General features: G+C 41.2%; 1 protein-coding gene across 1 annotated transcript in view; it reads right to left on the bottom strand.

The window, feature by feature from the left end:
* The window catches only part of LOC113416226 (amine oxidase [flavin-containing] B-like), a 96,824-nt gene that overhangs the window by 20,441 nt on the left and 49,975 nt on the right, over positions 1-26,408 (bottom strand). Inside the window, exons 4-12 of the mRNA XM_087967571.1 lie at positions 25,361-25,465; positions 24,476-24,567; positions 18,894-19,035; positions 13,159-13,308; positions 10,506-10,665; positions 9,380-9,476; positions 7,404-7,457; positions 3,255-3,312; positions 407-504 (exon numbers count right to left, since the gene is read on the bottom strand). Coding sequence (XP_087823697.1) covers positions 407-504; positions 3,255-3,312; positions 7,404-7,457; positions 9,380-9,476; positions 10,506-10,665; positions 13,159-13,308; positions 18,894-19,035; positions 24,476-24,567; positions 25,361-25,465 — 956 coding nt within the window. The remainder of the gene's footprint in view (positions 1-406; positions 505-3,254; positions 3,313-7,403; positions 7,458-9,379; positions 9,477-10,505; positions 10,666-13,158; positions 13,309-18,893; positions 19,036-24,475; positions 24,568-25,360; positions 25,466-26,408) is intronic.

Genomic DNA, 26,408 nt, shown 5'->3' with positions numbered 1-26,408 from the left:
GATCAAGGCATTAAAGACAGTAAAAAATCTATCAGCTTAATATATAATTACTTTTAATATCCAGTTACAATAGTAAACCCATTATAAATATAGATTTTGAACTGCAAATTAATATGCACTATTTTATAGGATGATACATAAATTTTAAAAATTCCTAAATATATTTTCCAATTACAAATGTTATCTTGTTGCAGGGACTATTTGTTGTCTACATAGTGTATAGCTACAAAATGCCATCATTATTCTGGCAAAAGTATTTAATTAATTGCGCAATTCTTTGCACAATCCCCAGAAGTTATATCTATGGAGCAAGTTAAAGAAATTGGTTTAAATTAACCGAACATGAAGTACTTCATATTCTTCATTGACTCCTTAATCTTAACATTCTTATTTATGATTACCATACCTTCCATACTGGGTCATTATCCCTGGTGGAAAATATGCTGTATAGCATCCTCCGGAATATTGTTCTTCACACCAGTTCTTCTCTTCATAGTGCACTGGCTACAAAATCGTCATTAACAAATAATGAAAGGAGACAAAAATAGATACTTTACAAAAGAAAAAGAGAACACTTTGAATTAACTATTGTCTTATGTCATTTCATTTCTAAGGATAATAAACATATAAATCTACTTTAAAAGATCATAGGAAACAAAGATAGTATAAAAGTTAAATCACCTTTGTTCCCATTAATTACAAATCTGTAATAATAGATTTGTAGAACAAATAGAACAAACATAGCACCTTTTTATGCTTAGTACTTTTATAAACATAATGCACTTCAACATTATGCATTGATGTGATCAAAATCTGTAACATTCCAAGGCGGCTGCCTCAAAAGAATGCATTTTCCATCAATTCAGGCAGCCATTGATATTAAATTTTCAAAGAATGTGGAGTTTTCACCTAGGCATTCACAGGAATATTTTGCTTTCAGTGTTAAGACTTGGATATAAAATAAGATGAATGTCGACTTGCTGAAACCAGAATGGACAAGTCAAACTAGCTGTTTTGTCAAAACAAACTCCACCTTACACAGGAAATTCATTACTGAATATCCATCTGATTCTTGTGATTTAACTTTTTCTCACGTCATTTTTAAAAATGTTATTGTTTCAGAAAAGAAAAAAATGACTAAAGAACATGTTCTATTGAAACTTACTTTTCTTCATAAGGAAATTCCTCACAAAACTATGTGAAAGAAGCCAAATGTTTATTCAATAAAAACTTCATCTGCAAATCTTATATTTTATATATTTATATACACTACTCAAAAAAATAAAGGGAATACTTAAACAACACAATGTAACTCCAAGTCAATCACACTTCTGTGAAATCAAACTGTCCACTTAGGTAGCAACACTGATTGACAATCCATTTCACATGCTGTTGTGCAAATGGAATAGACAACAGGTGGAAAGCATAGGTAGTTAGCAAGACATGCCCAATAAAGGAGTGGTTCTGCAGGTGATGACCACAGACCACTTCTCAGTTCCTATGCTTTCTGGCTGATGGTTTGGTCACTTTTGAATGCTGGTGGTGCTTTCACTCTAGTGGTAGCATGAGACGGAGTCTACAACTCACACAAGTGGGTCAGGTAGTGCAGCTCACCCAGGATGGCACATCAATGCGAGCTGTGGCAAGAAGGTTTGCTGTGTCTGTCAACGTAGTGTCCAGAGCATGGAGGCACTACCAGGAGACAGGCCAGTACATCAGGAGACGTGGAGGAGGCTGTAGGAAGGCAACAACCCAGCATCAGGACCGCTACCTCCACCTTTGTGCAAGGAGGAACAGGAGGAGCACTGCCAGAGCCCTGCAAAATGACCTCCAACGGGCCACAAATGTGCATGTGGCTGCTCAAACAGTCAGAAACAGACTCCATGAGGGTGATATGAGGGCCAGACGTCCACAGGTGGGGGTTGTGCTTACAGCCCAACACTGTGCAGGACGTTTGGCATTTGCCAGAGAACACCAAGATTGGCAAATTCGTCACTGGCACCCTGTGCTCTTCACAGATGAAAGCAGGTACACACTGAGCACATGTGACAGATGTGGCAGGGTCTGGAAAATGTTCTGCTGCCTGCAACATCCTCCAGCATGACCGGTTTGGCAGTGGATCAGTAATGGTGTGGGGTGGCATTTCTTTAGGGGACCGCACAGCCCTCCATGTGCTCCCCAGAAGTAGCCTGACCGCCATTAGGTACCAAGATGAGATCCTCAGACCCCTTGTGAGACCATATGCTGGTGCGGTTGGCCCTGGGTTCCTCCTAATGCAGGATAATGCTAGACCTCATGTGGCTGGAGTGTGTCAGCAGTTCCTGCAAGATGAAGGCATTGATGCTATGGACTGGCCTGCCCATTCCCCAGACCTGAATCCAATTGAGCACATCTGGGACATCATCTCCATCCACCAATGCCACGTTGCAACACAGACTGTCCAAGAGTTGGGGGATGTTTTAGTCCAGGTGTGGGAGGAGATCCCTCAGGAGACCATCCGCCACCTCATCAGGAGCATGCCCAGGCATTGTAGGGAGGTCATACAGGCACGTGGAGGCCACACACACTACTGAGCCTCATTTTGACTTATTTTAAGGACATTACATCAAAGTTGTATCAGCCTGTAGTGTTTTTTTCCACTTTAATTTTGAGTGTAAGTCCAAATCCAGACCTCCATGGGTTGCTAAATTTGATTTCCATTGATAATTTTTGTGTGATATTGTTGTTAGCACATTCAACTATGTAATAAACAATGTATTTAATAAGAATATTTCATTCATTCAGATCTAGGATGTCTTATTTTTGTGTTCCCTTTATTTTTTTGAGCAGTGTATATTGGATTTATATATACGTCTCCATTTGCCTTCTTCTCCCATTTCCAGATCTCTTGATGTACAATTGGAGGCATGTTTTTCAGGGCAAAAAAGTCATCTTATACGCCGGCAAATACGGTATGTGAGTGGTACAAGAATAGAATATTAAAATTATCAACTGTTAAATTACTATTTTCATACTATTAACTTACAATGTTTAATTCTGAAGTGGAGCAGACCCTAGAGATATTTTGACAATAATAAATAATTAAATTTGCCGTCACATTTGGCCTTTTGCTAACGTGGCCTATGACTGAAATAAATCATTATCATGAAATTTAGCTTCAGCTTGGCTTCTCCAATTGTAAACATATCTTAACATATCTGCCAAGGTTCATGAATGTTCAATGCTACCTGATATATCAGAAATTAAGTTCTTACATGTAAGGCTTCTTGTGTTCCCAGCACCTTTGCATAGAGCTCACAGATCTGTGTTTTCCTATGAGAGAAACATTAATGAGATATACCTCGCCTCTTTGAAATATTTATTTATTTTATTTATTTATTTGATTTGTCAATCGCTTACAAGATAATAGGTATAAGTATATACATAGTTATGAATACATGAAATGGGTACATATAAGAAAAATAAAAGAAACAATAGGACAGGGGCGGTAGGCAGGTTTGTGCACTTATGCACGCCCCCTACAGACCTCTTAGGAAAGGAGTGAGGTCAATAGTAGACAGTCTAAGGTTAAAGTTTTTGGGGTTTGGGGAAGAAACCACAGAGTCAGGTAGAATATTCTAGTCATTGACCACTCTGTTGCTGAAGTCGTATTTCCTGCAATCAAGTTTGGTGCGGTTAACCTTGAGTTTGTATCTATTGTGTGCTCTTGTGTTGTTATGGTTGAAGCTGAAGTATTCATTGACAGGTAAGTCATTGCAATGTATGATTTTATATACCATATTTAGATCAGATCGAAGACAGCGTAATTCAAGGTTTTCTAGGTCTAGAATTTCAAGTCTGGTGGCATAAGGTATTCTACAACAAGTAGAGGAGTAGCTTTTGTTTGGATTTTCATTCATCTTTTAAGATTTGCTAATGATTTGTGCTTTCAAGGATTGAAGCCATATTGTAGAAACTACCTTCTACAGTCTTTTGTTGTTATTGTTGTTGTTGTTGTTGTTGTTGTCAAAGCCAAGTCTCAGAAATCAAACATATATATAAACAATTTTTGCAATCTGCATGTACTGTTGTTAACTGGAAGAGACATGAGAATTATAGACATCCTTATATTTGTCTGGGACCATTGACAAAAATGTTACAAATGACCATTCAAAGACAAAAGATGAGGCATATGTCTTTCCCTACCAACAACTGACCTGTGAGAGTTTCTATGTTGAAAAAGGATTTGACTTGTGCATTATAGGCTGCCTTTTAGCAAGAGTCATGTGCTTCCTACAAACTGGTTCCACAAATGGCTCTTTTTCAACTGCTTGCTCAAAAGAAATATTTTGTATCCATGCATGAAAACTGTAATCCCCATTTAGACAGATTTCCCAAATACTGTATGATCCTTGGAAGAGCAGGGAGGTCTAAACTATGCAGATGACCTAAAAGGGTACACGGTTGTATGGTGCTGTTAATTTTATCAATAAATCCTCAGTCAGATAATTAACTACCGTGTTTCTCATATAATAAGGCCGGGTCTTTTTTTTTTTTTTGCCCCGAAAAAATGGCTAGGTCATCTTTTCGGGAGTGACTTAATTCCCCCCCTTGCATCTTCGGGCGGGCGGGTGGCGACAGCTTGGATGTTGACCTCGGCGTTGGTGGGGCACTTCGTATTGGGGTCAACGCAGGCAGCACCATATCCGGGTGTGCAACAAAAGTACTTCCTAACGGCAAGCCCCCCCACCATTCCCCCCATTTTGCATGTTTTAATATAGGCCTTAATTTGGGGGGAGGGTCTTAATTTCATTTCATGCCTATAAAACATGCTGGGACTTCCTATTGGGGGAGGCCGTATTGTTGGAGAAACAGGGTATGCATCAGACCAAATATTTTTATCCAAGATGAGACAAAATGATCCACATCCTAGATTTAATTGCTAAACGTTTGAAATCACATGGTACTATGTGTGTGCGCGTGAGGGGGGAGATTAATCCTCTCTTTACCAATCAAAAATAGATACATACAAAGAATATTGACACTGTAGAAAAAAATGAACTATTATGAAGATAGTTGCTTGTTTTGTTTTCAGTGTTAAGCAAGAATTGAGAAAGATATGTTAATAATGCTACTCTGTGAATAGATACCATACAGAGATAGAATAGCTTGATGCTATGAGTGATTCTATCAAGAGCAGAGATTCTCTTAAGGCAGGGGAATTTCACTGAGGGTTATGTTTGACTTAGGGGGACTGAGGTGGGCATGGCTTGAGTGGGTGTGAACAGGGTAGACATGGCCAGCTTGACATCACTTGTGTCGTGGGCACCTGTGGTAGCCAAATGCTAAGGCAGAACTTCCCTCAGACCCTCCCACACTCTCATTATAATCTCCTTCCTTCCTTCCTTCCTTCCTTCCTTCCTTCCTTCCTTCCTTCCTTCCTTCCTTCCTTCCTTCCTTCCTTCCTTCCTTCCTTCCTTCCTTCCTTCCTTCCTTCCTTCCTTCCTTCCTTCTTTCCTGTCAGAGTCTTGGCAGCATGACTACTATTGTGAGACAACCCAGGAGCACAAATACAGCACACAGAGTATTTGTCTTTTAACAGTGGTTTATATACAAGACTGCTATATACATAAATATATGTGGTAGGCAACTACCTGGCAAGCAATCAGTCTTCATTACTCTGCTCGGAGAACGACAATGGAAACAGTACACAAGGAGAGAAAGATATGCCCTCTCATTCATAGATAGATAGATAGATAGATAGATAGATAGATAGATAGATAGATAGATAGATAGATAGATAGATAGATAGGCAGGCAGGCAGGCAGGCAGGCAGGCAGGCAGGCAGGCAGGCAGGCAGGCTTCTTAAAGTGGTAAAACCTTGTGGACTCATCCTCAGTCTTAAAGCAGCAATAACCATGCTGACTCATTCTCATTGCATCAGCCTTACAGCACCTTTACAAAGCTGGTCAGCTGTTAAATTTCAATAACTTAACACTTCCTTTTTCCTTCCCTCTTTATTCTCCTTTCTTCTTCTTCCCCTCTTTCCTTACTTTTCCTTCCTTGCTCTCTTCCCATTTTCCCTTCTTTCTCTTTCTCTTTCCCTTTCTCTTTTCCTGTCCCTTCTTGCATGCTCAAATGCAAAAGGGGAAACATTTCCCATTTTGTTATATTTTTAGTTTGTTTTGCTAGCCTTCTGCCAGTGAAAACAAAGCTCTGGGGGCTGCGTGTGCCCTGGGCCCCATTTTCAGCCACAATGGCCTCCTGCAGCTCTCTGCCAGTGAAAATAGAGCTCATGGAGGCCGCATGTAGCCCCCCGGGGCCCCTTTTTTGGCTGCCATGCCCCTCTTTGAGCTCCATTTTTGCTGGCAGAGGCCCTATGGGCTGATTCTTTGCTGTTTCCAGGATGGTCCCATGGGCCACATCTAAGCACCCCAGGGGCCAGATGCAGCCTGTGGGCCTTGAGTTTGTCATCCCTGCCCTAAGGATTATACATAACAGTCATAGAGACAGGTCAGCCTCAGTATAATCTATTGGAAAAGGAAATGGTGACCCATTTCAATTTGTCAAGAAAGCTTAATCAACATTTACAATCAAGAAAATATAGATAAGATACTACAATATGAGCACCTGAGGTCAGTGCCAAACTACTGGAGGAGAACAGAATCAAGTATGAATATGACTGTGCTTATGATATAGCTGAATTAAAATGAAAACAACTTCTATCTGTTGAGTTGGCTAGAGAGAAATGGAAAATTTGATGATGCAAATGTATTTCTGTATTGATACATTGAATGTGAAAACCAAGAACCAAGATTTGATGTTGTCAGAGCAGAAATCTATTCCTGGTGAAAGGTGGATTGTGCAAGTTTATAGCTCAATACTGAAAAAAGTACAATTATATCAATAGGCAATGCCTATTCAATGCAAATAGAAAAGTTGATAATTTTTCTAGGCTCAAACATTTTACTCCAGCATTGAATAAAGTAACCACCACAAAAGAACTTCAGTATTTTACTCTAACATTAAAATAACTAGCCTCCCCAAATATTTTTAAAAGCCATATAAACGGGGAGGAAAAAACAACATAAACACCTTTGAGTTTCAAAGTCCATCTGAATAAAATTGTTTTTCCAGCATTGTGAAATGTCAGTAGGTGGGGAATGGTAAAGATCCTGAGGGAAAAATGTTTGAAATATCAAGTCTCCACAGAGAAAGTCTTAATGTGGAGATCTGGTTTTTGCAACTTTGATTTTCTGTGAAGCTATCTAAATAGAATTCGCTATCATGATCTCCAACAAGCTAGAAAGTCAGAAAGGGGCCTCTCCTTGGCTTTCCAATGAATGAAAATGGATAGGGAAAAAAAGATTTCCATTTTTTTTTTACTTCTAGAAATATAAACTATTAAGGGTTATTGTTCATACCTTTCTTCCTTGCTGAGATTAATCAATCTTCTACACTTTCGGGCAAGAATGAAACTGAAATTTAAAATAAAAAAATGGAAGAAATAAATATTATTTCTCCTACCATTTAATCATTTCACAACAGGATTAATTTATCTCAGTTAAGTTTTAGTATGATTTCCTAAAACACTTTTCCAAAATCTTCAGATTCCAATTAATAGGATATTTGCATATTTCAAAATATGAAGCAATACTGGATTTTCAATCAATGCTTCCAAATTGTTATAGAAGGGGACATATATGTTTTTTTTTCTCAAATAAGCGAAAAACACATAAACCCCATACAAAGGCACTACATACAATTGCTATATAAACTATTGCCTGGGAGAGTCTGTTATTTGTAACCTATGTATGACATTTAGTTGGTGATGTGCTGCAATTAATTTGATCTAGCCAGATTCTTCTTATGATTTATTTTATTATTCCAATATAAAACAGAAGAAAAAATAACCTGTTTTATAAATTATTTAGTGCACATAGTTAACATTCTTTATTTTTTTGCCACTTTCTATTCAGTTTGATGAAAAATAATCTGCTTTCAACAAAGAATAATATTTCAATGAAATATTCATGGATGTGGAAATATTTGCATTTCTTTGATTAAAGGACAGAAATTTCTATCCTTAATGGTTATGAAAAATATCCAGATGCAAATAATTGTAGATAAACCAGATTCACAAAAGGAATTTGATTTGAAAATAGTAGATTTGGTGGAGACTGAAAGAACTATGGATCTTACAGACCTTAAACTAACTGAGTGGCTTGCCCATGCTTCCTTGAAACTTAAGCCTGCATTCCTTTATAACAGCAGAAAACTGACTGAGTGGATAAGTGATAAATATTTAGGTTTTCCATAGCATGATGGAAGAAGATTGAGGAATGGATCTACCCAGTGGTGATATTCAGTCGATTCGCACCAGTTCAGGTGAACCAGTAGCAAGGATTTGGCATGGGTTGCCGAACCAGTAGTCACCCGGTCACCACTCACTCGCTCACCCCACCTACCTGATGCTCACTCACCCCATTTGCTTGACGCTCACCTCACTCGCCTGATGCTTGCCTTGCCTACCTGACACTCACCCTGCTTAGTCACTCCTCACCTCCTATGTGGCACACTGGGTCCTCGTGGCTTGCCTTTAACCTACTTCCCACAAGATGCCTATGCCCCAACTGAGCAGCCCTGATCTGACTACTCACAGGTAAGCCTGTGAGTTGCACTAGCCCCTCCCATTGTTTCTGAACCTTGCCAGGCCTCCCTCACCATTCCCGGACATTGCCCGGCCTCCCTCACCATTCCCAGACCTTGCCAGACCTCCCTCACCCTTTCTGGGCCTCCCTTGCCATTCCCAGACCTTGCTGGGCATCTCCCACCATCCTCGGGCTCAGCTGACTGACTAAGCCACAATGCAGCGCTTCCCTAACCATATGGCAGCCATGGCACAAGAAGCCTACTCGGGCGGGGAGGAAGGAAAGCCCTGGCCCGCCCGTTCTGACTGGCAGCTCTGCTCCCCTTGCTCTTTCAGGTTTTAATGTCTTGTTTGTTTGTTTTTCCTTTTATTTTATTTTCTTGTTTGTTCCTGTTAAAAATATTGGAGTTTTATATTTTAACTTTTTTTAATAAAATAAAATAAATCTTTTCAGTAAAGATTAAATATATGAATAATTTATGCTTTCTGTTTCAATATTTCTGTGTAACATATTTTTTTTACCTAAACAGGTAAAAAATAAAGCATATAAAATCAAGACAATAATTATCCCAATTTAAAATCTATGAGAATTCTTCCTCATAGACAGATTTTTATATCTTATTGTATATTCTATGATACTTTTATCAATGAATAGTCATGCACAAGTGTACAATATAGTTACAACTCTTAATTCTCTTTTCGAACCTGCTTTTCACCCTTAATCTCTGATAGTTTTGAAACGATTCTTACCCAATTATAGCTGGAACGCTTCCATCAGGTTTAGTGTCATCTAATGCCAACCCAATTGGGGCACCCTCATCTTCAATAATCATGGAACCACAATAATCTGGAAAAAAGGAAGGTCCATCCAGATATCAGCACTTCTACTAGGTTTAGTGAATATGATACTCCCTTGATAAAAGCTGCCAAGTGCTTTATTACAATGATCATTATGACAATAAGTAACAATTGGCATATCTGCAATTCTTTCGCAACAAAACACATGTACTGTAAATAGCACTATTAACTGTTAAGATAATCAGGAGTGGCTACCTCTTGGTAAGATCCACAAATAACTGTTTCTACATCATCCTAAAATCTATTCATATGTGGATACTGTGAGTTAAGCTCAGAATCGTATAGGAAGTATAAATGATTTAGGCTCAGAATTGTGCAGTGATTAAAAAGACTGTAGGATTATAAGAATGGCTTCAGAACCATCATCACTGATTTTCTAAACATTACATTTTTGTGATGTAACTGTGTTTTTCCTCTACAGTGCATCACAGGCATTGTCAAAGATAAGAGATACAACACCATCTTTAAAACATTCATTGATCTCAGGGAAGTCTGGTTGAAATAATTGAAAGTAAAAAAGAAAATAAATAACATGTATTTGTATGCATGTGTATTTGTACATACGCGCGCGCACACACACACACGGGTTATTAGTATTTTATGTTATTGACTCTTGCTGAATGATTTTACCATGTATAGTCTGTTTTTCTGTTTTCATGTTCCTTGCTTGTTTTAAAATATTACATAATTATTATTACAAATAACTTTTGGTGGCAAAATGTTTGCTATTTCTTTCAAGATCTTGCTGAGTTAAGAAGTGAAAGAACAAGACAATTGTACATTGTGGGACAGCTCTTGAGTTTTGGTGCTTATGTAGTACCACAAAGGTATACACAATATTATTTTCAATACATTTGCCTTAGGGATATATTTCCAATTTTTACACCAGTGAAATAAAGATGAGATTTTGCATGCACAAATCTCTTGTAGACCTTCATAAAAGTAGGAACTGATGCTCTAAGTGTAAGCTGTATATACATTATCCCTTTTCCCTGTCCATTCAATTAACATGAAATACCTTTTTTTTTCCAAAATGTATCCTTGTAGTATACTATACACTTGATGACTGACCCCATAGGGATCCGATTAATCATCTGATTCCTCATTGAAGGCAAAGGTGGGTTAAAATGAATCTTCAAGCTAAGCACTGGAGGGATGGCACTAATAACATATTGGGCCTTGAAAAGAAATGCAAACAAAATTGTTGTTACATAACACAATCACACTTCTGTGGCATGGAAGTCCCAGTTATAACAGATCAAGAAAACTGAGTCCCACAAAAATACCCATTTGGCATGATTGAATTTGAATCTCTGGCTTGTTAATGTATTTAATTTTATTTATTTATTTTATTTTGTCAAGCGATTATAAGATAACAGGTATAAGTATAAACATAGTTATGAATACATGAAATGGATACATATAAGAAAAATAAAAAGATCTAGTTTTATCTTGATCTGATCTGATTGCTTGATATGCCTACCCAATTCACAAATAGCAACTCAGGGTGGCTCACATACAGTTAAGAAACAAAAATTATCTGTGTCAAACACAGAAATACACAGTACAATATAGCATAGCTAAGGCCAACCCCACATATTCCAAATTCAAAGCCATTACACATCAAGATCATCCAACACTCTGACCTAAGGGAAGAACTATTGTAAGTCTTCAAGATCATATGGAAGGTTCACAGGATTAGGTTTAACCACATCTCATGCAGTATGCTGTTCCAAAGGGGAAGTGCAGCATCTTCCTTGGTCCTGCTAAGTGACATAAAAGAGCCCTGGTGGTGCAGTGGTTAGAATGCAGAGTTGCTGGTTAAACTCTGTCACAGCCTGGAATTTGATCCTGACAGGGTTCAAGGTTGACTCAGCCTTCATCCTTCTGAGGTCAGTAAAATAAGGACCCAGATTGTTGGGAGCAATATGCAAATAATGCTTACACTGTAAGTTGCCCAGAGAATGCTATAAAGCACTATGGGGTAGTATATAAGTCTAAATGCTATTGCTATAATTCTATAGAAGGGATTTGAAACATAACTACCCTACCAAATCTGTGATGTGAGCAGAGACAGCCAGAAATATGCAGTCTGCAAAAAAACAACAACCCTGACCCTTTATAGATGGTAACCAGGACTCTGAATTGCTTGCAAAAATTTAATTGGAATCTCTCCATCATGCAAGGTAATGATGTTGCATAGATATACTATGATGTGCCCATAGGTACCAGTACCACTCCGTACTGAATGAATTGCAGATTCCAGATGGTCTTCAAGGGCAACCCTATGTACAGTACATTGCAATAGTGACCAAGGCATAACTGATTGCGAGTAAGGCCTCCTAATCAAAGAAGAGGAGCAATTGGTGTGCAAGATGGATTTGGGAAAAGCTCTTGACTAGGGCTGACACTTCTCTTTTAGAAGAAGCTGAGAGTCCAAGAAAACCTCCAGATTTCACATCCTCACCCAGAAATAAAGAGGGAAGTCCCCAGAACTGGAAGACCCTAAAACTCACTCAATCTTACTTTGATTAAAAACTAAAGCCTGGCCTTCCTTATTCAGACTCCCATGGCTTTCACATACATAAAACAATCTTCATGGTTGCACGTGGTCAGCCCAGGTGAAGATGTCTAAATGGGTATCATCAACATACTGTTGATATCTAACTTCATGCCAATAGATGATCTCACAAAACAGTTTCATGTAGATATTAAATAGTAATGGAGAGAGGGTAGAACTCCAAGGAATTTCAGAAAACAAGAGACTAGGATGAGATCTCTCTCCCCTATGCTAACAGCTATTGTAACTGGCTCTGATTGGAGGAAATTCACAATACCTCACCTCCCTAACCCTTGAACCCAGTCCAGAAGGATATCATGATCAATAATATTGAATGCTGCTGACAGATCAAGTAATCCAGTCAAAGGTCATCCATAAGTGTGATCAATGCTATTTTGGTATTATTGCTCAATCTGAAACTGACCGAAAAGGGTCCAGATAATCTGTTTTCTTGAGGAAGGATGTGTGTGGAGAGATGATAAATATTGTTCACTATTGTTGGATTCAGGGAGTGTCTCTTGAAAATGGAATGGGGCACTATCTATGGAGATTCTCAATCATCCAGTTTGTCCCAAAGGTGTTTTTCCAAATGGCAACTGGATTTTTTTCCCCTTGAAAACATTTTGCTTCTCATCCAAGAAGCTTCTTTAATTCTGACTGAAAGGTGGGGAATGGAAAGATGTATATATTCTTTGCAGTCATCTGGTTGTGTGAGCATTCAGAAGCATTCCTTCCTCATTTTTATTTTTTTATTTGCCACTTTTTCAAGACTGATAAAAAAAACATGGTTTATACAAATTGATATTTTACCCACAACTGTCTCAAGCCATAATTTAATGTTGCTTAGAAGGGTCCTTGTGTGGAACTATGATTTCTAAGGCTGTAGTTTTATTGGTGCAAAGAAACTAGAGTTCCTCATAAATAAGAAGCAAAAGCTTTTAAGTTCTTATATTAGAACAATGCAGGCTGTTTTACTCACAGTAACAATTTTTTGTGATTTGGAATGCACCCAATTAATAGCTTTGCTTTTATAGAACGTGTGCAGCATTTTCATTTCCTTTTTTTCTCATAAGAATAAAAGCAAGGGTGCAGATCTTAAAATTTAAATTACCTCATATTTTTCATGGTCTAATGTTTCTACTATGATGTTTCCACCAGTTTGATCAATATATATTACAGGCTTCTCTAATTTAACTCGTTTTCCCAGATATTCCATAATTTTTTCACTAATTTGTCCAGAGCCTCCAATGAACTTCCTCTCCTGGGAAGAGAACAGAAGAAAATGTAAATAAAATCAGATAAAATGGAGGGTTTCACATTCTTTACACACTTACATAGGTATGTAATAATTTTGAAAGTAGTAACATGAATCATTTGGAAAGTATATTGGCATTAAGTACTCATTCTTAAAGAGTTGAGGCAGCATGTCTTTCAAAAGAAAACGACTTCCTTCATCTGTTTGATCATGTAGAGAAAAATAAATTGGTGCTATACACATGCATGCAGTGAAGACAAGAAAGCTTAACAAAGGACAATTTCCTCAACCCTTCAAAGAAGCACATTTTGTATTTTCTGCCAGTTTGGTGTAATGGAACTAAGACAGAAATAGGAAACTGTGAGTTCTAGTTCTACCTTAGGCAAAAACTAGCTAGATGATCTTAGACTAGTCACTTTCTGAAAAAGAAAAGACAATGACAAACCAACTTCTCAAAATGTTGCCAAGAAAGCTTGTCTAGGCCAGGGGTTGCTAATCTTTTGAACCTCAGGGACCACCAAACTCATATTTTTAAATCCCGAGGACCATTAATACAAATTTTTTAAAAAAGATAATATAATATAAAAATTTTATTTTTATATTATATCTATTTTTATATTATATATAAAATTTTATTTTATATATATATATATTTATATTATATTTTTATATTATATTTATTTTTATATTAAATTTTATTTTTATATTATATCACCAAAACGTCGCCAAGATACTCTTAATCTTACACGGGAAAAGACCCGAACACACCTAGACCTGCATATATACATATACATATACATATACATATACATATACATTTATACATATACATATACATATACATATACATATACATATACATATACATATACATATACATATATATATATATATACGCCCCCTCGAGTTATCTCTGACATCCCACAGCTGTTGATCCACCACCTGCACCCAGTGAGGATGGCGCAGTAGAAGGCAAGGTGGCCAGCATTAGGGATTCCCATTGGCTGAAAGGGTGGTTTCAGTATTTGATCGAGAGGCAGGAGGATGGGCCAGAGGCCCTCTCCTGGGTGGATGCTTCCATGATCCACGGCCCAGACCTTATACGGCTATTCCATGACCACTTCCTCTTGCGACCACGTCTTGACCGTCAGACTCGGGGGAAGGGCCCTGCAATGGGGGATAGTGTTGTGGACCTGACTCCCGAGTCTATGCTGTCAGAGGAAGAGGACTTGGAAGATGAGGGGGAGGAACTGGCAATGCCTTCCTCCCCAGGACCTTCCTCCCAGTTAATGCCTCAGGTTCCATCAGACAACCGAGAGGAACAGCCTGAGATGAATCAGGAGGAAGGCATATCGGAGCAGCCCCTGACAGGGAGTGAAGAGGAGGAATCTTGGCTCGACCCCAAGCAGCGTCGTAGGGAGAAACGTGAGCAGCAACGTAGGAGGCGTGGGAGGGTCAGAGAGTGAGCTGAGTCACTGAGCCACACCCCACAGGTGATAAAAGTGGGTGTGCTTTCTCCTTAAACTTTGTACGGGACAAAGTTTAACTTACTTTAGACTTTATTTGTGAACGATTGTTTTGTGGACTGCCTTGTGATTTATGAAGTAAAAGAACAATTTCCCTCTGTGAGTAAGACTTTGATTTACAATTGCTGCCAGCTCGGACTTGGCAGGCAGGACGTAGTGGGATGCCAAGAATGTTATCAGTTACAAAGAATTAGCTCTGCAAAGTTCAAGCCAGCTTGCCTGTCTGTGTTTGTGCGTGTGTATAACCCCTTACCTTTTGGGGGAAAGGGAAGGGGAGATATATATATCCATAGATTTTTTCGTAAAGTTGATGTTTGCAGATTGGTCATAATTGTGGGGCAGAGCAAAGGGAAAGGAGAGGCCTCTCTCATCCTTTGGGAAGAAAGAGGGGCCTGGAGGCTGGGAAGATCTGGACGGGGAGGAACCGGCTCTCCCTCAAATGGAAGAAAAGCAGAGCCACCCCCAAATCTGGTCTCCTGTCATCTTATATCTCCCCCAAGTCAGAGGAAACCTCTCTCTCCTTTGCCAGGTGTGACTGCCTGGAGTTGGGGAAGGAAAGGAGGGCTGGGCTGGAAGCGCCGAGAAGACAGGCTCCTAATAACCAGGCAACACCCCCCCTTGGCCTCTACACAAGAAGACCCCACCCCCAAGGCTAAGCTCCAGGTTTCTCCCACTGCTTCCAAGCAGAGAAGAGTCCCTCCCTATGTGGAGGCTGAAGGGGGGGTTGTTGAGCCCAGAAAAGCTCAAGCTCTTGCCTGCATAAACAGACTGGTTATTAGAAGCCCGTCTTCCTCGGCGCTTTTTTGGTCTGGGCATTTGGTCTCCCTCCCCCCCGCCCCATGCCAAAGGAAAGCCAACCAGGCTTCTCCTTCCTTCCTACCCTTCCCCCTGCTCCCTTTCCCCCACTCAATCCTACTTCAGGACAGAGGAGAGCGCGCTGGAAACATGTGTTGGCATTTCCAACATGCATTTCTCCGGCGCTCGCCAGCAATTCTTTGCGTTCCTCCAGGCCTGGCTTGCTGAGGGGGGAGAGCAGCCCTGGTGCCTCTGCTGTCCCCCCATGGCCCCATCCATCGCTGTCTGAGGCACAGGAAAAGCAAGTGAGCAGAAACATAGGTCTTGCTGGGGAGAAAGAGTGGAGATTGAAGAAGGCACAGGCAACAGAAAGCAGTGCTTTTCAAAAACGGCAGCTTCTGTCTTCTCTTGCCTGTACCTTCTTCGATCTCCACTCTTTTGCCCCAGCAAGACCTATGTTTCTGCTTGTTTTTCCTGTGCTTTCCCTGGGCAGCAATGGCTGGGGCTGTGGGTGGGGGCAGCAGAGCAGAGCACCGTGGGGGACGAGAAAGCTGACACCACTGACACTGCCCTGTTCTGGACCTCTGAACTGGATGGTGAGCACAGACTTGCCCACTCCACCCCCTCCCACCACTACTAGCTGGTACTTTTCCTGCCCTAGGCCATCCTTACAGTCCACGGACATTGAGGAAGAGCCCAGGCCAGGAGAGGCAAGCTGGAAGATACTACTTGCATTTGTGCAGCACTCCTGCATCTTCCAGCCATCTCCATTGCCGCTTCAGCCCACCTGTGCTGCCAGCCCCCTCTTGCTGCAACAGCACCATTACCTCGTCCTGGCTGGTGAGGGCTGCGCTGTTTTTTGAAGGTTTGTGCTCAGCCAAAGGGTGGGAGCCAGCAAGTGGGCAGGCCATGTGGGCGGCGCAGCCTTGTTTTCCCGTGCAGCCTGGATTAATTGCTTTGGGGCAGACATTCTCTGAGGCCCACAAAAATTTTCACATGGACCACCAGTGGGCCGCAGCTCACCATTTGGCAACTGTTAGCAACATAAGTCACCTAACAGGTATTTGGGTTAGAAATATATAAACCAGGATAAATATCTTAAAACTGTATCTTTAAGAAAATGCAAAACTGTAATTAGGTGTGGTTTCTCAAACAGCCATAAGATGGAGCCAGAAACCTGGTTTGTCTTAGTCTGAGTCTCAGAAGAGAGTGTGAGTAAGTCTCTGTTTCCTTCTGTTGGAAAGTATTGCCGTTCCTCCATTTTTCCTAATTGACTGATATTTCTGGATTTGATGTAAGTCTGTTACTGAACTGCTTTTTGACATTGGACTTTGATACTTAGATTATCCCTGGATTGAAAAACTGACTGATTTACCTGTGAATGACTTTGGATTGCTTGTTTGGACTTTGCTTAACGTTTCTGGAAGTAAAAACCTACATTTACTGTACAGTGTATCTGTGTGCTGTGTGTATTATTCAAACACTACTCTCAAATATGTCTCCCTGTATGCGCTCATTCTCCTAATGGGGAATTACCTCAACAGCAACCACTGGTCTAGGCCAGTGGTCCCCAACCACCGGGCCCCGGACCGGTACCGGTTCGTGGATCGTTTTGTACCGGGCCGCAAAGAATGTTTGCTTGGGCGCCGCAATCTTGTTTCAGCATCCTGAGTTGCCTTAGCATGCTCGATTAGTTAAGAAATGCCCTACCCAGAGAAAGAAGTGGTGCTGGAGGAGGAGGAGGAGGCAGTAGTGGAGAAGCAAGCAACTCAGGGCGCTACCGCTGTGGCGGCTTTGCCTGCGTTTCCGAGGCTTCGATGTTGGGAGAAGCAGCAAGGGCTGGAAAAGGGGAGAGCTGTGCAAGGCTCCGTCTCCCTTTCCTGCCTGCACATGGGTGGGGGGAGGAAAGAGAGAGAGCCGGGAGCAATTCAAGGCTAGAAAACTAATGGGGAGAGCTGACGACGGGCACTGGGGGAGGGGACTGTTGTTGCCACCACTGCCGCCGTGTGTGGGAGCCCTGCATCTCAAGGACCTGAGGCACGAGAACTGCAAGTAGCAGCGTTTGATGATTTTGAAGAACTCCTGGAACACGGTAGATTGGCGTTTTGTAGGTCTCAGTGAAAGAGTGAGCTTTGTTTTGTCTCCTTTCCTCCCTGGTAATGCGAGAGATACTTTCTCTCTTCCCCCCCACCCCCAAATAATCACTGGCTGTGGCTGGGTTTGGCAGCGAAGTGCTAAAGCGAGCGAAGTGCCCCCAGGGACACATTTCCTTGCCTGTCTCCAGGTGAGGCTGGAAGAGCCCCCCCCCAGCTTTTCCTCGGCTGCAGATCTGAGCCTCTCAATCCTCCACCCAGGATCTGAAAGGAGCTCCCACTTTCTCCCCCTCCCCTCCCCCAATTAATCACCAAGAGCGGCAGTCCTTCTGCAGGCAAATGCCTGCTAAGAAGCCCCTGGAGTGGCAGCCAAAGGGCGCTGCCCCCCAAGGAGAGCAAAGCCCCCTTTCTCCCTCTGCTTCTCCCAGCAGCAGTTGCCCCAAGACCCCTCAGCTCAGACACACACACACACACACACACAGCCTGCTCTTCTGTCTCTTTGGAAGGTGCCAGGTGGGGGGAGGCTTCCAGCCCAGAACATTTTATTTTGTTATCATTAAGCATTTACATTTTTGTTATAATTAAATAAGTAAGTGTGTGTGTGTGTGTGTTTGTGTATGATGTATGTGTGTGTGTGTATGTATGTATGTATGTATGTATATGTATGTATGTATGTATGTGTGTGTGTGTGTGTGTAACATTAACATAAAAATTATATTAAATATATTAGCTTTTAAAAAAAATTCATATTAGTGGTCCTCGGGATTTAAAAGTATGAATTTGGTGGTCCCTGAGATCCAAAAGGTTGGTGACCCCTGGTCTAGGCAGTCAGCAAGAATCAAGTCTGAGTAAAAGTACATGCACACACAAATGCAAATCCATTGCACAACCATTCTCAGCAAGCCCAGGATAAAGCTTTTAAACAAAAAGGTTTCCCCAACCGTGAAGAAACATCAAGAATTAAACTACAGATCTTTAGAATGCAACATATCTGTAAACCACAACTTTTAAATTACTCCCCAGGCTCAACACATCAATTAATTTTTGAAAGAATGGAAACTTATTTAATTACTCATGGGGCACAATGAGAGAACTTTTGTGCAGGATTTGCACAGATTGAGAAGTGCCATGAGGGTCCAATGCATAGTAGTGCTAAGAAATTAACAGTATACTCTACCTGGCCTCCATTGGTTGTTGAAAATATTCTGGCTGTACCTCCACATTGTTTAACATACCACAGGAACCAGAGAGCAGAAACCTCATGCGGCTCAGAGGTAACATCAACATTCACAAACAGAGTACCAAACCTTTTGGCAGCACTACATTCAAAACCAACACAAATAATATTAAATCAAATGACACTGTACATTGTCATGTACACTGACAGTAGGCAAGACAATGTAGGCAAGACAATGCACACTGTACATTGTCTTGCCTATTAGTAGACAAAAAACAATGTGCCTCTAAATCATTTTTCTTGGTTGAAGGAAATCACTACTGCTTATCTTTCAACAGACTGATTTATTTTTATCACTTTTTTTTTTAATTTAAAAGTTGCTTTAATAAAACTAAAGAAACAAAACTTATGGATACAAACTTTAAGAATATATTTTATATATATATATGTGTGTGTGTGTGTGTGTGTGTGTGTGTGGCACGGCGTGATAGTCTAGGTGTGTTGGTCTTTTCCCATGTAAGATTAAGAGTATCTTGCCGACGTTTCAGCGAGGTCCCACTCGCCATCCTCAGGCTGGTGCTTTCTGTGTGCCAGTGCAAGCAGTGTGTTGCACACTACTTGCACTGGCACAAAGCAGAAAGCATCAGCCTGAGGATGGCGAGTGGGACCTCGCCAAACGTCACCAAGATACTCTTAATTTCACATGGGAAAAGATCCGAACACACCTAGACCTACATACCTGTACCAGTGAAAATCTACAAAAATGTATATGTGTGTGTGTGTGTGTGTATATATATATATATATATATATATATATATATATATATATATATATATATATATATATATATATCCAATATATATTTATATATATTGGATATAGCTCCAGATAAGAAAAAGTTTGTTAGTACCGTGTTTCTCCAACAATACGGCCTCCACCAATAGGAAGCCCCACCATGTTTTATTGGCATAAAATCAAATTAAGCCCCTCCCCCCAAATTAAGCCCCATATTAAACATGTGAAATGGGGGGGAGTGGGGGGGGCCTTGCCGTTAGGAAGTACTTTTGTTGCATGCCCGGATCTGGTGCTGCCTGCGTTGGTGGGTCACTTCATATCGGGAGACCTTCCACCGTTGCTTTCCCTTCTTCCTTGCTGACCCTTCTCCCTCGCTGCCGCGGCGTTTGGCGCAGCCACATGCGGCCAGTCAGGGCTCCTCCCTGCAACCGGAGCCCTGAGGAGACACTTGGCTTCAGGCGCTCCTGTCTTCCCTTTGCTTTCGAAGGTAAAGCGAATTATTTTACAAAGCCTCCCCTGCCCCAGAGGGCAGCCCAACCCCACGTGGGGAGGCTAATTTCCCGGGGCCTTTTCCGTTCCTCCCCGACCTCCCTGCACTGCGCGCCTCTGACGCGCCGGTCCCTTCAGCCCAGTGAGCTCTTCCACCTCAAAGAAAAGCCAGGCGGGCTGCTGCAGAGCAGCAGCAGCGGGTCTGAGCTGCTCACAGCGGAAACAGCCACCACCCTTAGCCCGACTTTCCCAGCTCTGCCCAGCCCTCATGGCTCTGGCGTGGCCCTGGCAGGATGAGCGGAGGGTCCGGCAGGGAGGCGCTCACTGCCCGCCAGGGCCGTGCCTGAGCCGTGAGGGCTGGGCAGAGCTGGGAAAGTGAGCCGCGGGTGTGTGCATGCCTCCTCCTGCCCCTCGTTCCCAAATCTCGCCCGGGCTGGTGGGCGCTAACCTCGCTCGTTCTCCCCGCGTCAGGCTAAGGGTGGTGGCTGTTTCCGCTGCGAGCAGCTCAGACCCGCTGCTGCTCCTCCGCAGCAGCCCGCCTGGCCTTTCTTTGAGGTGGAAGAGCTCACTGGGCTGAAGGGACCGGCGCGTCAGAGGCGCGCAGTGTAGGGTGGTCGGGGAGGAACGGAAGAGGCCCCGGAAATTAGTCTCCCACGTGGTTGGGCTGCCCTCTCGGGCAGGGGAGGCTTTGTAAAATAATTCGCTTTACCTTCAAAGCAAAGGGAAGACGGGAGCGCCTGAAGCCAAGTGTCTCCTCAGGGCTCCGGTTGCAGGGAGGAGCCCTGACTGGCCGCACGTGGCTGCGCCAAACGCCGTGGCGTTGCTCTAACGCCGCAGCAGCAAGGGAGAAGGGAAAGCAACGGTGGCCCAAACCCGAAGGTCTCCCGAATATCCAAGCTGTCGCCGCCCGCCCACCCACCCGAGGATGCAAGGGGGAATTAAGTACCCGAAAAACGTCCTAGCCGTTTTTTCGGGGTCAAAAAATAAGGCCCGGCCTTATTATGTGAGAAACACGGTACAAATTGAAGTCTGGTTTATCTCTTTTGTGAACTCCAAACAACCTTTTCCCTTACAATTTATGCCCCTTCTGATATCAGATCTCATTTTAATGAACATGTGTGATATTATGGCATGAAAATATGTAACATGTTTCACTACATGTAACTTATTTCCTATGCAAAGGGATGGTTACTTTTATTCTGTCCAATCAACTTTCCTCTTGCATTTTCTTGTTGTTTTATCCAGTTACCTAATAAATGATCTTCCAACTCAGTTGCTTATTGGGAAGATAAACCGAGGCAGAAACTAGGGCCAGATTTGGCTATCAGTTTCAAATCAACTAAAGATAAATCTAGAGGCAAACAATCACAGCCAAGCCAGAACTACAACTGATGGACTGGAATTTAAGACCATGCTGCTCAGTGGTAGGATTCAAACATTTTTACTACAAGTTCTGTGGGCGTGGCTTGGTGGGTGTGGCAAGGGAAGGATACTGTAAAATCCCCATTCCCTCCTCACCCCACTAACCTGCTTTCCAGCTTCGTTCTCCTGTGCAGGGCAACAAAAGAAGACCCAGCCAATCAGCTGGGACTTGGGAGGCAGAGAATAAATGGGGGCGGGGCCAGTCAGAGCTGGTATTTGCCGGTTCTCCGAACTACTCAAAATTTCCGCTACCGGTTCACCAGAACTGGTCAGAACCTGCTGAATACTACCTCTGATGCTGGCATATCTGAAAAAGGGTGAGTTTCGCTTGAAAACAGGAGGCCTATTGCAAAAATTTGAAAGAGATTTGCATTTTATAGGGATAGAATTGGAAGAGTTGATGAATGATGAATTGGACTTTCTTTAAAAGATAGACTTACCCAAATGATGAATTGCATTGGACTTTTCAGGGAGGATGTATCAACCTACCTGAAAACAAACCTGATTTTTACACCTGCACCTAAAATAAGCCCCACCCCCAAAACAAAGCCTAATTAAGCTCCACTCACCATCTGGTTGTACGAGATGGGGCGAGGCACAGGTGTAAAAATCAAGCTAGGGCAGGGGTGGGGGGTGGAGGACAAAATGAGGGGACGTATGGAGCTGCCCCATGCACCCCGCTCTGGCTTACCTGAGGGCCCTGCAGCCAGGCCATCAACGTCCTGACAACTGCCTGGTCTCATGGCAGCAGAAACTCAGTTTAGGACCTCACGTGGCTGTCCCGCTTCTCCTAGCTCACTGCCACAATGGAGTAGGAGACTGAGCAATGCACCAGCCATGTGGGGCCCTGCGGGTGGGCTTCTGGAGCCACTGCAAAATGAGGCAGTTGTCAGGATGTTGATGGACTGACTATGAGGCCCCCAAGTAAGCCGGTGCAAGGTGGATGGGCAGCTCCGCACCCCTTGCCTTGCTTCATCCTCCACCCCTCCACCACCTCACTTTGAGGATGCTGCACTGCTCAACCTCCTGCTCCATTGCAGTGGTGAGCAATGAGAAGAAGTGGCAAAGAATTAAGATGAACAAAGCGAGGTGATGGTGGTGAAAGACGAAGCAGTGCAGGCTGCCGTGGAGAGCATGGCTGGTGCCATCATCATTAGGTGAGATGAGAGAACAAGAGCAAGAGAGAGCAAAAGAGCGTGTGGACCCATTTTGAGCCCGTTTTCCAGTGCACATTTTTCAGACTGTTTTGGGCCCATTTTTTGGCCTGCTTTGGGTCTGTTTTTTGGCCCAGTTTCAGCTCAGTTTTCATCCCGATTTTGGCCAACAGAATGCTGCAGGAGGCCATGGAGGATGAAAACAAGGTGTGGGGGGCCTAGCATGTGGCCCATTTTAGCCACCAGAAGCATCATGGGCCAGTCCCTTGATATTTCCAGGCCTGCCCTGCAGGCTGGATTTAAGCACCCCGCTGGTCATATTCAGCCTGCAGGCCTTGAGTTTGACACCCCTGAGCTAAACCCAAATCAGCTCAGCTGCAGAATAGAGACCAGAGAGTCCAATTCTGTGGACTAGCTCTTATGCACACATGTTTAGTAGAAATTCAGTGCATTTTGGGTTCATGTGACCTAACTGTCAGATGGCTCAATTCTGAACATATCTTGACTTTTGAATAATTGAGTAAGGGAACTGTACAATTTACTGGATATCAACTAATCTCCATAATTTTAACAAGTACCATTTCCCCTTCTGGGTCCATGCTATCTAAAGCATTAGCATCCTTTTTTCCAGGATCCAATGCAAACAGTTGCTGATTACTTTGTTACTGTTAAGGGCCACATTCCCTGGCTGGATGATATTTACTGGGACTCATACCCACTGTTAGGAGACTCTAGAGTAGTAATATCCTACCAATCTGCTTTTTCTCTTCTTATTTAAGACATATTTTAAATATGACTTAAAACAACTTTAACATTGCTAAGTGGTTTACATGGGACAGAGGTTTTTCTCAGTGGAGTTATGGAATTGATTTTATTTTGAGATGAAGAATGATTTATTTCATAACAAAGAACAATGATTTTCTTTACAGAAGCATCAGGAGTTTTCTAATAGATTATTTTTGGTTTTGTGACCAGTGGCTTGTTCTTCTACATTTATTTGTTTCCCATTATTCTGGACTTCTTTCAATTTGTCCTCCAAAATAGCTAATATCCATTTGCTATTTTGTTTTGTTTTATGCCATCTAGCACAATACATGTTTTAATAAAAATAAAGAAAAACATTGTGTCCTAGTTATTCCTTAAAGCACTAGCAGAAGTTTATAACAATGTAAGTCTTTACATGCCAATTTGAGACAAGTTTTACTGAGTCCATAGTACTTACTTTTAAATAAGCAACTATAATTTGCTGCTAATGCAGACCTTTTATTTTAGCATTGCTATATGAAACACCTCCTTTCTGTTGGAGGCTCTTGTCAAGAGTTTTTGCAGAGCTTAATCTAGGCAAGGTTTGATGATGATTCCCAAAGAAACTACTTTAGAAAATGAGATTTATGCAGATTTTGGCTTCAAAATGATTTCATGAAGAAAAATAATCACCTGGCTTAAATATCACAAGTGTGTGTATGTGTGTGTCTATGTGTGTGTGTGTATAAAATGCTCTGTATTTTACAGATCTATGCACCTAAACTTTAATGTACAAATTATGTCATCAGATCAGACCACTTAATTGTAAAATAAATTTGACTAAGGACCCGTTTTCTATGGGGGACAGCATTCGTTCTACCTAAGATTCTTTCTATCTTTCAAAATGGAATGCTTGTTTTAGATGCTATCATCTTCTATTGTATAGACATGGTATACAATATAAAATTATTTCTCACTTTGTCCAGCACACTTTATTTAGCAACTGTTCCATGGTAATTTTATCCCATTCCTCTGCATGTGGTGCTTTCCATGGAGCTTCATTAGGAATCTAGGAAAGGAAAGGACATATGTGTAAAGAACAACTACAACACAGAGTTGATCATGCAACAGTTTAAAAATCAACCAATCTTTTTATTAGATTCCAGTACTTTTCCCCCAGATTACAACAATGGAATGATTGCTCTTCAAAATCAAAGATTTTCTTGAATTGTTTTAATTTGGTCAGCTTTTATAACAATTCTGTCATTTATGTTACAGGATTTTAATAGAGGAAAGCATTTTATTTTGAGCTGGTATAGTAGATGAGTTGCATGAATGAATATTTCGAAGTTTTTTTTAAATCATCAAATGTTTGCTGACCAAAGATCACTTTTTGACCATGCAGTCTATGTCATAGAATTGCTGTTGTATGGATAAAACAAAAGGAAATTCTCACATAAATCATGAATATTTTAAATCTAATTAATTAAATTTAACCAATAAACTAAATAAATATTCGTTGTTTATCCAACAAAGCATGATTTAGTACTATAAATAATAATCTTGAAATTGGGCTGTTCAAGAAATTGGGTCTGTTTCATTCATATTCCCATAAGTAGTAGAAAAATCAACTGCTTTCTCCCATGGAGGGACAGAGACATCTTGGAAGGAGAACAGGTGAATGGAAACAGACTTGCATTCTGGAGAACAGGCTGCTTTACCTAGTTCTGTTGATGTTCACATTAAAAAATAATTCCTCAGTACCTTTCAGATGTATAGACTTCAGTTCCAGAATTCCCCAGCCAGCTTTATGACTAAACAATTACATCCATATCTCAAGTTGCAACTTGTCCAAATCTTACCTCTTTCCCCATTTCATCCAGTGTCCTCCATAGATTGTTGTAGTCCAAATAAGTAATGGGATTCCACATTGGAGGGAAAGGCCCTTTGAAGGGATAAGATTTGCCCTATAAAGTCAATGAAAGAAGAAACAACTCAAAACAGATAGTTATTCCATTTAGCTACAGTTAAAAAGTCCAGGAATATGAACTTTTTAATGTGAATCCAAATGCACACCATTTCCATTATATTTATGTTTGGACCACAGTTGGAAAAAAGTAAAACTTTCCTTTTCATATTAGTGCTAAGAAGTTGTATTAGAATACCATTAGAATACCATGTAAGTGGTATTCAGCCTAAATAAGAACAACTTGAACAACTAAATGAGCAAAGAGAGAACAGCAGAAACAGCAGGAGCATTCAAAGTCATGAAAAGGGGATGTTGAAAAAGATGCAGTCTCTCTTTGTTTTACTTTCAGTTCTGACTTAGCTGTTTTCCAAAATGTTAGGAAATCATCTGTCAGCAACCATATCCCTTGGGTCATGACTTGTACCATCAGGTAGATTCAGCAACCACATAGATAGGAAGTCTATATGCCATCCACTTTTCTCGTCACTATCCAATCCTGTCTTTTAAACTATATTTACTAATAGCAATATTTTGGCAATAGCAAGGGGAAAGAGTATAGGAGATTTATCAGCTCTCCAGATCAGTATCTGATGCTATAGAATTTGGCAGCCTTTGGGAAATCAAGGGTTAATTAAGAGGGTTTACACTTCTACATAAGAATACTTAAGAATTATTTTCCAATTTCAGATAAATCCAAGATTATTGGGAATACCAAGCAGAAAACATCAGAATGCTTATTCTCTATTTAGAACATTTAAGAAATGCTTATCACAGTCAACAAATGTTCATAATAGTTATAAGCCATATAAGATAATATATAAGAATTTTGACCAGATTAGACTTTTTGTTTCCATCAATACAGCTTAACTATTTTCTATTCTTGATATAATTGGATTTGGTTTGGCTGCTTTCATAAGCATTTGATAAAGTATCTGGTTAAA

This window comes from Notechis scutatus, chromosome 5, assembly GCF_049901735.1.
Source record: "Notechis scutatus isolate UNSWTSFEM ecotype Mainland chromosome 5, rNotScu1.2, whole genome shotgun sequence".
Lineage (NCBI taxonomy): Eukaryota > Metazoa > Chordata > Lepidosauria > Squamata > Elapidae > Notechis > Notechis scutatus.
Note: the sequence above shows the minus strand (reverse complement) of the source record. Positions and strands in the feature narration are given on the sequence as shown.